Source organism: Agelaius phoeniceus, chromosome 6, assembly GCF_051311805.1.
Source record: "Agelaius phoeniceus isolate bAgePho1 chromosome 6, bAgePho1.hap1, whole genome shotgun sequence".
In the NCBI taxonomy this organism is placed as follows: Eukaryota; Metazoa; Chordata; class Aves; order Passeriformes; family Icteridae; genus Agelaius; species Agelaius phoeniceus.
Window position 1 is genome coordinate 12,309,499 of NC_135270.1, and position 12,513 is coordinate 12,322,011.

The 12,513-nt window shown below is 39.1% G+C and overlaps 1 protein-coding gene across 4 annotated transcripts in view; it reads right to left on the reverse strand.

Moving 5' to 3' along the window:
* Positions 1-600: 600 nt before the first annotated feature.
* ZNF143 (zinc finger protein 143) overlaps positions 601-12,513 on the reverse strand; it is a 43,408-nt gene continuing 31,495 nt past the window's right edge. For all 4 annotated transcript variants that reach the window (XM_077179825.1, XM_054634421.2, XM_054634424.2 and 1 more), the window contains 4 exons: positions 11,942-12,090; positions 10,463-10,624; positions 9,520-9,666; positions 601-7,585 (listed from right to left, as the gene is read on the reverse strand). In XM_077179825.1, the coding sequence (XP_077035940.1) occupies positions 7,502-7,585; positions 9,520-9,666; positions 10,463-10,624; positions 11,942-12,090 (542 nt within the window). In that variant the 3' untranslated portion in view covers positions 601-7,501. The remainder of the gene's footprint in view (positions 7,586-9,519; positions 9,667-10,462; positions 10,625-11,941; positions 12,091-12,513) is intronic.

The following is a 12,513-nucleotide window of genomic DNA, read 5'->3' on the forward strand; positions in this document are numbered from 1 at the left end:
TTACATCAAGTAAAGTATAAACACATTTGGTGTGCAATAATTTAGAACCACACTAACATCTCATTAAAAATACTCATTTTTTAAGATGGGGTACAGCAAGTACTAACTGAAGCATTCAAGTTTTAGAACAGATGATGTGAGAGAAGGTTATGTAAAAATAGAATCTCCACCACCTCTTTCTCCAATCAGAGCTCAGAGGGAGATACAAAGCAATTCTTATAACTGACTCAAAACTTCCCAGCCACTATCTGTGGCTTGCTTCAGTCATACATGAAGTTTCCTTTTCTTTGAAAAAGTTTAAAGACTGTAAGCTTTCAATAAATCCCTCCCCCTGTAATGCCAAAGTCTGCAGTTTCCTTCCCAAACTCAACCTAATATAACTCATGTTTTCTGGAGTCTACACACACAGGTATTTGGTGACAGCAAGTGACAAACTGAAGTTCAGAAGCCCTGTTGTAATTGAATGAATTACTAATGAATTACAATGAATTACTAATCACTGGAACAGTTTAGTGGGACAAAATCAAGTGGTAGAGAAGAGAAGACATAGGAGAGGAAATGAAAAAAGGAATAGAGAAATAAGGAGACAACAGTAACATAGTGATTTTAAAAGAAAGTTTATTTGCAATCTGAAAGCATTTAAGAAAGGGAAGTAGTGAATAAATATGTAGCTAACAAAATGCACAGCTGCTGTGTAAGAGTTCACAGGCTCTGTGTATGTGCTGCTCTGAATTCACACCCATTGTTTTGCTGTAGTCTGTCAGGACCATGAGCAGTTGTGTTGAAGAGGTGACTTTTGCCCAGACTGAGGGGAACTTTGCTCCCCTGTGACACCTGTGATGAGCATGAGGAGCCCCACAGAGCCAATTCCCTCCCAGAGAGCACCTGAGCAATGGACATTACCAGAGGAGGAAGAAGCTCAGTGAGGAGGAGCTCTGCAGGTTTCCACACTGTGCCAAATCATCCCAAATTCTCTGAAGCTGATTAAATTGCACCTCTGAACTGCTACAGATCTTGCAGACTCACGCCCTGATTCTTCCAACAGATGTAACAGCACACAGAGTGATGGCTAGGCAGTGCCTGGCTGATATTCCCACAAATTTCAGTGGTTTAACAGTTTTCAGAATATATATTTACAAAATTGGTTCTTTTCCTTCTTATAATACTTGTTTGTAAGGTGCACTGAAGATTTTGCTACTAGAAATATTTATCTGGAGCTGTACACACTTACAGGCAAACAGCTGCTTTTAACTAGGAGTTCTCCAGCTCAAGGAAACCATTGTTTCCAACTTTTGTGTGTAGCAGGGGAAGTCAAAAATGAGGAAGAAATAGAACAATGGCCAATTTGTCTGGCTGTCAGAACTGCCAGAGAAGTGGCATTGCCATCTTGTCATGATTACTGCACTTGCAAGCTCATCTGGAATCCTCCAAAACCACTTCCATCAAATAAGAAGAGTTCTGCCAAAATCTGGCTGAAACCCATTCTACATCAACCAGCATAATTCACCTTATCAGGGGAGGTGTGAATGGCAGAAGAGGAAGAAGGAAAAGCTGCTTCTATGAAAAACAGAAACACTACAGGCAGCTGTGCCAAGGCTGTTGGTGGAGAACTGAGAGCAGAGAGAGATCTTTGCTGTTTTCCCAGCTTTTATCTTGGTTTTCAGCAGGTACCCAGGGACCAGTGTGCTTATCACCAGTGCCAGCAATGGCATTCCAGTGCTCACACAGGACTTGGCATATTCAGGGACAACAGTCCCAGTGGGAGTGTGCCAAATGGGAGATGTTGTGTCTGGGCCACTGACAGCCTAAAGGTGAGCAGTTTAAAGATTATTTTATCTGGGGTTGTGCTGCTAACAGCTGCTGTTAGCTGGCAACCTCTTTCTCTTCAATTACAAGGTCCAGAGTTAAATGTGTTTCCCATCAAAAATGGACTTTGTATATCCAAAGACATGCCAAGAGCTGGTGCTGCCAGTCCTTATTCTCTTTTTAGTCTATAGTCTGTAGGCAGAGAGAACATTGCTCAGGGATTTATTCACCCAGGAACTCTAAATAATAACAGCAAGAGAACAAAGTAGAGAATAGAACAGTCATTTTGACAGCACCAAGGTTTCCACAAAGTAAAGAACAGCTTCTGGATCCAAAATCTAGGAATTTCAGGGAAAATCCAAAGGTACTCAGAAGTTAAAATGTACAAAGTACATTAAAAAAGTACAGGTTGTGCCAAACAGTCACATACAATTCAGTAATTCTCTATGACTATGAGAGCACACACACATGACAGTTTTTAGTGACTTCCTTTTTTGCTTTTAAGTTTACCTCTTAACACTTGAAATCTGCTTAACCAGAAAATGGAAAAACAGTCTGTTCCTGAGAGTTGTATTCAGGAAAGAAATTTCCTCCAAAACATCTGAAGAGTGGAAGATTGCCATGACTGAAACCTGTACAATTAGAATGTCCCAATCCTCTGTTGAGGCCAAGTTAAAATTATCAAAATAGAAAGATTTTGTACCAGCAATTAAAAACCTCACAATGTCTAATGCACAGAAACTAAGTAGTCACTACACTACTAATTCACCTCTATCACTAACCTACCTGCTTCCTTTTTCTCCTTCAGGGAACATGCAAAACCATAAGAGAGGTACTGTGCCTTTTTCCAAATCTACTTCTCTTCTAATAATCTCTTACGTGCATCATTTAAGGTAAGACATTTTACAAACAGTTTTAGGGGGGCAGATAAAAATATTTTTTAAAAATCTGTCTCTTGAATGTATGTGCTTAAAGACAAAAAGCAGCTAATCCCATCTGTCCCACAAACCATTCTTGCACTGTCTGATTTTTCAGTCATTACAACCAATATTAAAATCTGAATTAGCCCTACACCAGGGAAAAAAATCCACTGGAGATGTAGCTTTAGACCATTGTTGTATCTCCAGGAGCTTTTTACATCCTTGTGGGTGGTTTTTGTTATTCCAGCAGACCTGCCAGGTGTTGGAAAGTCAGTCTCTTTCCCTTGTTTTGCCTCACTAAGGAACCTGTTCAGGAACCTCTCAGCAAATCCTACAGAACCAAGCAGCAACACGATGGAGAGTCCAAAAGTCTCTTGAAAAATAAGTAAAAAGCAGTAGCCAATCAACCTAAAGGGTGATGATGGATTTAAACAAAAGAAAGGGTAAAACACCGGGAGGGTTTTGACTACCACATAAGATACTTTTTACTTACAGGAAAAGTTCCACACAGTTACTTGTGCCCTGAAAGTGTAAATGGTTTGTCATTCCTTTGAGCAAAGTGCTGCAAATAATTAAAGAGAACAGTAATACCCCAAAGAAAATCCCTTATTGTTTCAGAACCTGAGATGGATTGGATTTAATTCACATTTCCAGCAGAGATCAATACATAGACTGTGTAGGACCAAGTGCTCACTTGTTGATATAGGCTTCTATGTTTATTAGGATAATTGTATAAGCTTTTATGTTTATTGGGATAATTAAAGTCTGCCTTGAATATAACCCTCGGTTAGAAAGTCTGGTATCACCCCTTCCTGATAGGGTGAGGTGTCAACAACTTAGTGCTAATGGTGATGGCCTAATGAGATTGTTACATTTTCCTCTGGCCAAGCGAACTCCACCAGCAGAACGAAAACAGAATCAAAGGAATGCCAAACTGATGGGACATTTTACAATACACATAACACAACAAGGAAAAATGCTTGCTTCTCTGCCTCAGTTTGAGTGCAGTTTACTACCTCCAACAAAGGAACTGAAAATAGCTCTTAATTTTTCTTTTGTTGTCATGGGTGTCTATGCTTTAGAAGGGTTTTATCCATAGAACACAGGATACTTTTGGGAAAATGGTGTTCAAACACATACAGTGCAAATAAAAAAGTAGGAGTACATTATTATAAACAAGGGTCTGGGGTTTGCTTTTTTGCATCTGCAAAGACAAGGCGATTTCCATTTTTTCAGGACAAAAATGATGCATGCTGAATAAATAAAATTTTTAAAGCTTCAAACAACTCTAAGTTAATAGCTGAACAGGACACAAGTTACCTGTCATTTCCAGTCTCTCAAAATATTACTGCTTAAGAAAATCAGTTTGCATGTCACCCACACAGATATTAATGAAATTTCACCTGTGCTGTTTTAAAATTACACAGAAAATTTGTTTTCATTCAATGACAAACTCAGAGTGAACAGAACCAGTTTGTTATGGGGCACTTCTTCATCTTAGTCAGCTTAAGGTGTTGAGTCTGACAAACCTCAACAGCTGTAGAGCAAAACATTTTCTATCAGATCCTTCCTCCACACCATGCTTCCCTGGGGAAGGCTCCCTGAGTGCACTGGAAGAGCACAGCAGGGCACAGGGATTTCCCTGCTCCAGCAGAATGCTCGCAGAAGCCAGAGCAGGCAGTGGGACAAAGTGGGGCAGTATTGCAGGGCTGAGGAGGAGCGGCCGCCCAGCCCAGCCGGTGTTGGTTTATCGCACCCTGAGCCGTCCTGCCCCTGTGCTGAGCACACACCACGTGCCTGTCTCACACCGGACCTGCGGTATCGGTCAGCTGAGCTGGGCTTAATCACAGCAGCAGGATGAGGGCTGTTTACAGCAGGATTTACTCCTATGAAAACCATTAGCCCTTCAGGGTAAAAGCCGTCCTGTTGTTATGTAGAGTGTGTCTGGCACAATAGGTCACCAGCCTGCAGCACCAAAAATGATCACCTCCTTTACTATCAGGAGAGAGACTAAAATACAGTAAAGCAAAGGCCACCAGAGGGAAAATCTGGAGAAATACTTAAAAGGGAAAAGTTGACTGCGAAGTCTGGAAAGACTTTGGGCTCATTCCTTCATGGGTAGAATTGGTATAGACCCGGAATTGACATACAAGAGAAAAATCATGACTGGAAATGTGGGAGTCAGTCTGCAAGAGGCAGTGATACACTGAGCTGATTTGCTTTACATCTTTTACAAGCTACTTCCTTCTAGTGTGCTACAGCATTCCCTCTGAGACAGTTTTCAAACGAGGGGTAGAATCTGTGGGTAAAGTATAGAGATTTCCACTGCCAAACACCCAGTCCTGTCATATTCTCTGCTTCCTCCTCCTGAAATCCTTTTTGCAAATTTTCCTATCTATCTAACCCAATCTTGTCCTGTCTAGACTCCACTACAGCTCCTTCCACTGCTGGCTGCATGGAAGCAGCAGGTGAGCATCACCAAGGTCTGTTATGAAGGCAGGCCTTCAGCTAAGGCACACATAATCACCTCAGCTCTTCTTTAAACACAAAGCACTCCACCTTATTTATGTCGAGGGAGCTAGCAAAACATGGAAGCACCACCTTTGACTTGGGAGTTTTGCAAGAGTAACTGATAAGGTAACAGTCACAGAAAAAATTTTTAAAATACCACAGCTTTCCTGACTGAGCTGGTAGTGAATGAACACCTTGCAGCAAACCAACTTGTATGAAAGAGAAAGAATACTCACATTTGTACAGTGGTCAGGAAATGTCCTGGGAAATGAAAAGAAATAAGAACTGAAGTTATTTCTTTGCTAAGTCAAAGTCACCGTTCCAGCCACCATTTTCAGAAACTATTAGCAATGAAATTTAAGGAAAAAAAAAACCCTTCAACATTCACATCAAATGATACAACTTTAATTTCTAAAAGGTGATAAGTACTAAGAAACTGATCTAGTTGACAGGCAATTAATCCTCCTTGCATAGTACATTTATCTCCATGGGATATCAAGATTTACAACATTTCAGGAAAACTGGCACCTAAGTGAGCAAGCAACCTCAATCCTATACAAAAGTTACAGACAACCTATATGCTTCCAAGTTTTACTTTGTAATTTATGCAGAGAATGGCCTTTCCTTTGTCCCCTTCTATCCCACAGTACTGTATTCTCTCACTGCTTCTGTGTAGAAAACATAAAAGGCTGCAACCCACACTGATAGAGTACTTCACAATAAATTGGCTCATTCTATTCAAACTTGGCCTTTCTGAGGTCAAATACCTCAAGGTACTTAGTCATGGACTTTATTTTTTCATGTAGGATGTGTACCTCACAATACTTGGGATTCCTTAATAAAGACTTTGTCCAGAGGATGTTCAATCCTTCCCTTGAAAGGGAAGAAAGCTAAAGGTGAGGTTTCAGTGTCAGAAGTGCTCTTAACACTAATCTAAAATAAGCACTGAATCTTACAGGAAGCCAAAAATGTTTAACTTGCTTAACCAGCTTGCTAACAAGACAAGAGTAAAAACACTTCTTCATATAAAAAAAATTGAAAGTTACATTTTGCTGTATATTTTAGACATATCTACAATGGATTTTTTCCTTTACAGAATGATAGTTGGAGAGCAGCATTGTACTTACATCATCATTAATCCCTTTTTCCTAGTAACTTGTGTCCTGATTTTCAAAAGCACTGATTATCAAGCACATCCTAGGTACTGAATGGTAGCAGCAGGCACTCAGAACTGTTGAAAACAACTATTAGTACTTGTACTTTTGCTGCAAATGCACCATTTGAAAATAGTTCACTTGAAAATGGGTAACTTCACCTTTTAGTAAAAATCACTCTTGTAGTGTTTTAGAATGTTTGAAATAACTATTACCAGTATTTGCTTAATACACTATAATGGATTACGATCAAAATTAATGCCAAAAAATTAAGTTTATGATAAATAAACTTTGGAAAAATTTATACAAGGCCGTAAATAAATAATTTGAACTTCAGTCTCAGTAAAAAGTAAAACAGTAAGTCACATGACAATATCATCCTATCTAAACAATACAGTCTTGCTATATTTTATTGCATAATAATTCAAGAGTAACATCTTAAGTAAAATATGTAAAGAAACAAAATCATTAGATTTACTTTCTTTAATATTCAACAACCAGTTCTTTGTACATAATCCAATTTAAAGATAATATAATTAGCACTTCCAGCATTAACAGTCTGTATTTACAATGAGTGAGATGGGGTAGATAATCTAAAGAGTATTCAAATCTGTATGAAACAAATCAAAATACGAAGATTTACAGTAGTAGGCTCAAAATCCAAGACTTTTCCATTAATGGAATGCAATTTTAAAAGGCTTTGTTGCCTTTATTACTTGTAAGGGTTCCTGAAATGGTTATTTAAACAGCTGAAATCTTCAGTAATGCCTTCATTATTTGTACATGACATTAAAAATTAATTCCAATACTTCTAATTTTTTACTTGCTTGTAGACCAGTCTGAAATCTGATGAAAGGATAACAAGGAAGTTTACTATATAATCCTAATTCCATATTCCTGAATGCAACGGTTGGAAGTAGATGATGTCAGTCCATTCCAAGGGTTATGTACACAAAACTTAGAAAATGTTCTTCACTCTTGCATAAAATGTGTACACAGTATCAGTGAGTGGGGGACTTCAAAGTTTTTACGGGCTGTTGCTGGCATGGACCTTTGTTGGTTGAAAATAAAATACCTTTCACTCTATTGTTCTGGTAGCAGTTTTACAAGTTAATCATCAATCCCTGGTGTTTCCCCCTGTTGTATTCTGGAGGCTATTCTAATGGCTTCTTCCAGAGACTGTTGTTCTCCAAGCTGAAACAAACACATTTAAACAGAAAAAAAGTCCAAAACGTTACACTTAGATAATAAATGCATCAAAAAAGTTCTGAAAGCAAAGATCAGGATACCAAACAATATTCAGGCCAAATAAGTGTGATCAGTATTGTCACACCTCTCCTGGATGATAATATATAACAGCAGCTATCTAATCAGCCTGACAATTAAGATAGCTGCTGCTAGGAGATCACACCGAGTTTATATGTAACCACCAAATACATGTGCTTCAAAGAACTGCTGCATGATAAACACACTTCGTGACCCACAAAGTAGGTGATATTTTACTTGGCAGATATTACAAAGTTCAGACCAGGCACAGAAGTCACAGTGGCTGTTGCATTTCATTTTATCACTGGTAAAGCAAACAAACATCTTCATTTTTCTTAACTCTCTTAACAGAAAGTCAGCTCTTTGGAACACCACATGACATGAATTTATAGAAAAAGTGTTCATTTATTGCAGAATCCCAACTGCATAAAAAAGCTGTTGTGATGACACTGTTTGATTCTACAGTTAATTTCCTCTCTAAACTATCTGGTACTACCAGAAGTAAGATAAGCAACCCCAAATAAATACAACTTGACACAATTTTGGGAAGGAATCCATGGAGTTTTATACTATGTTCATGGGAACACTGAAGACAACCTCAACCTCACAAAAAAATGTAAAGCTGGCCATTACCTATTGGCTCAGAAAAAAAACACATATGAGAGTGTGAAAGGTAAAACCAAATTGCTGGACCTAATGGGACAATTCTAAGTATCACTTGTTATTTTTACAGTCACTGCACATCACATTCGGGATCCACTCAAATCCACTCTGTTTGCACCTCGTTAGCATTTCAACAGGACTATCAGGCTACTGGCTTTACCAGGACTTAGAAACCAAATGGATTAATTTGTTAGTATTGAAGTACAAGAGAAAAGCCAATCAAACTCTCAGGAATAATCAATAGTATTTTAATTCTAAAATATCTCCCTTCTATTTGTGTATTTTAAGTTTAATTAATGTAAAGCAACTTAAGCTAATGCCCCATTGCTGGTAACAGAAGAGGGGCATGTGCAGAGTGCCTGTTTTCCTTTCATTCAAAGGACCCTTTTAGCTACTTTTTTCTTTCCCTCATGCAAAAATTGCCTTCTGACATGGTTTCTCTTACAGGCAGTTTTGATTAGTGCCAACTTAGCTCAAAAGAGAGGAGTTCAGATTCAGGGCTTCTCAACTTTCAACAGCACCTGACTTACTACTTTCCATTTAACAAAGGGTAAAATAACAATCTCTTGTTTCTGCTTGAGGATATTAATACTATTCCTTTCAATCTGAGCTCTTAAGAGCTCTTTCATACCTAGAAATTACGTTTTCCTGACAGTGTTTGAACAATGTGAGGAACTATTTACAGAGACTGTTTGTACTGTGCTGGTTTGGCACATTACAGAAGGTCACTATTTCCAAAGATTTCAGATTATTAATCTTTCTATATAACTGTTTGCACTATTTTGCTATTAGCATTTCAAGGTTTAAATAACAAATTTGCTAATTTTATAAGTTCATAGCAATTTATCCTTGAGAGGTTGGCTTTGTATGTGTCAATCCTATATGTAAAGCTGAAGGATGAACAAAAGCACTTTTTTGCTGAAAACCTGTGAGTCCATGAACTACTTGGTTGACTTGAAGTTTGGACCTCTCCCAGCCTTCCCCTTTTTTCAGAGTTCTACAAGTAGGTTTGGAAAAATCAGATGCTGTTTATTCCTCTTTCTCACCCTATATATTATTTTAAATATGAGATCATATAGTTGTGGGCTATTTTTTTTCAGGGAAACCAAGGTTATTCAAATAATTTTGTTTCCTGACTAGGTAGCTTCTAGCTCTAGAAGTAAGAAACACTCCAAAAAAACCATTTCTCCCCATCTTACCTGTACTGCAATTTGTGTCCCATTGGATGTAGCCAACAATGTGACAGGTCTGGTTTCTGTAGTCACTAGGTGGTGTCCGTGCTGCTGGTGTCCCATTTCTGAGGAGGCACTGTGAAACGCTGCTAGGTCTTGGGCCACAATTGCAACCTTCAGGACAGAGACACAATCACCTGCCTGGCACATCTCTTCCTGCCCCTCACCTCCTACCACCCCTGCCTTCACATTTACAGTCAAAACTGGGATCACTCATTAGCATAATTGTATTGTGCAAAAGGAAAGTTGCCATAATTGTGTTCTCCAAATTATTACTAGCTCTTAAAATATAAATATCCTCAGGACTGCAGCAATTTGAGAAATGCACCTACAGACCTGTGCTTATCTACACAGAGATTAATAATTATCTTCATTTTCATGTGGTGCAATTTTAGAACAGTAGAATGAATTTTAACTTAAAGATAACATCATATTTGTACTAAAAAGTTAGCTGTTTTATCTGTACGTTAAAAACCAACCCACAGATATAGACTTACACAAATGTTTCCCATCTGCCAAATAAATTACAGTCCCATAATATTAACCAATGAAATTATAGTTCATACTGGATTCTATACTTAGTTCTGTCACACATTTACTGTGTGACTTTGGGTAAAAAGCTTGGCATTTCTAGGTGTTATTTTACAGACACCTAAATGAATCATTGGACCGGTACCTCAGATATTTTTCTTGGTGCCCCCTTGTTTTTAAAGCATTTTAAAACATTAAAACCTGCAGATGTACAGCCCTGGGTAGAACACATCAGGCACTGAGGAGGGGAATGTGTGGGCCAGGTGCTGGAAACTGCTGAGCTGAATCTGCACCAATGCCAGCAGTGTGGCGGCTCAGGGTCCCTTTGCCAGCAGCTCCTGAGGGGACAGGAGCAGGTGTGCAGGGCAGTGTGCCTCACCTGCTGTCCCTCGGTGCCCTCTGCAGTGACCATGGCCACCGAGTGCGTGCCGGCCGAGGAGATGACGGCGTCGTGGGCAGGGACGGTGATGGTGGTGCCATCTTGTGTCACCATGGTGATGGTGTTGCCGATGGCCTGCATGTCTGCCTGGGAAATGTTCACCTGCAACACACGGCAGCTCCTGAGGCAGGGAAGGGGCTCAGAGCTGCTCAAGCCTCGTTCCCTCTGCCCCACTGGCTGGGATCCAACAGCTCTGACCTTTCAGACACACTTACCTGCTCAGAGAAAAGAATATGGCCCTCAGTGGTAGGAGGGGATGCAAGCCTAATGCCAGAGCCTACAACTCCACGTTATCCCAAATAACAGCATAACAGATTATCTATGCATGTGTCTTGCACAGAGGTCAGTGGGATTTAAGGTTGTACCGCCTGACATACTTTGATCTTGATGTAAATACTAAAGAGCCCTATGAGGGCTTAGAATTGAAGCCACAAATAAACAATCCATAACTAATTAATGATATAAATTACTGATGTCTCCAGTAATGCATTAAGGCATCAGATATATAATTTGATGCCTGATTTACAAGGTAATAAATCCCAGAACTGAAGTCAAGCTGAAAGATAATTTAAATGTAAGAATTCTGTGTCAAGGCTTCTGCAGGACTTCATTTTAGAGGGTAAAAATTACCAGTTACTTAGTATTGCTGCAATTTCCAATATCCTGGCAATGTAACAGGCCCCTTGGATATTTTATTTCAGTCTGAATTCAGAATATATCTTACATATGTTACTGGTATTTCAGTTGCCCTGCCAGCTGATATAGATTTTTTTTTCCCAAAAGCCTTCAATATACTGCCACAGTGAATCAAGAAAGTTGTGTTGAAATCCCCTTCCAAAGAAATCTAACATGAAATCCTTAAAAATATGTATCCATGAAAAACCTTAAAAAAAAAAAGACAGCCATAGGAGCGTTCAAGTGGAAAATAGTATCAAAGGATTCCTTATCCTTTAGTTTATGTTAGAAACTGCACACTACCAACCAAACTGCTTGTGAAGGAAGCACCTGGACTGAAAAGACTTCCCACTCCTCAACCCCCCAGAGTGTGTGCAGAGAAGACAGTGAAGATGCCCATCAGATATTAACAGCATAATCTGGGAATTATGAGAAACCTCAGAAGCAGACTGTATATATAGCAGTTGTTTAAACAGCCCTTTTCAGAGTGACAAAGATAACAAGGAGAGACCAATCCCCTAACTTTGGAAAACTTTACAGTTTCACGTGTCAGAATATGTGGTTTCACTTAGATATTCCACAGGAGCACAACCCTAAAGATATCCTGACACAGCTCCAGAGAATCTTCTTTCCACCAACATTTACCCAGAATCCTGTGTGATTTCAGAGAGCCCATGGAGAAGCTACAACCTGTGCCTCAATTCTCAGCATGGTTTTGTCAGCAGGTGACACTGAGTTACTTACATGTTGGGTTCCATCCTGGGATATTAGTGCTACTTGTTGGCCTAATCCTGACTGAGTAACTGTAGCAACCTGTGCAGAAATGACATCATCTCCCTCTACACCTGTCACATAGGTGATCTGGGAGCCTTTGAGCACATCTTCACCTTGACCTATTGGATACAAAAATGCAACAGGTTACTTTCCATACTCTAAATGCTACCAGGACAGCCAATGACAAGTCCCAGTCTTGTCTGAAGGTTTTAAACACTGCGACAGAAAAAAATAGTATAAAGATAAGAAAAATAAAAGGAGGAAAGATACCAGAAGCAAGTCAGGAAGTCTTATTTTGGGAACAGGGGGTATAATCTTCTAGCAATCAGTTTAAAGACACATAAATACTACACACACATTCAGTTTGTAAGCACATATTAAAATGTGATAAACATTTCTAATTTATTCATTTAATGTTAACCTCTCCATTCAAGGGACTCCATGCAAACAGAACTGGATTTTTTTTTAAGTTATTAATTAACACACATACAGAAGAATCTAGTGACATGCCTTTGTGTGAAGATTTAAGTAAATTCATTATC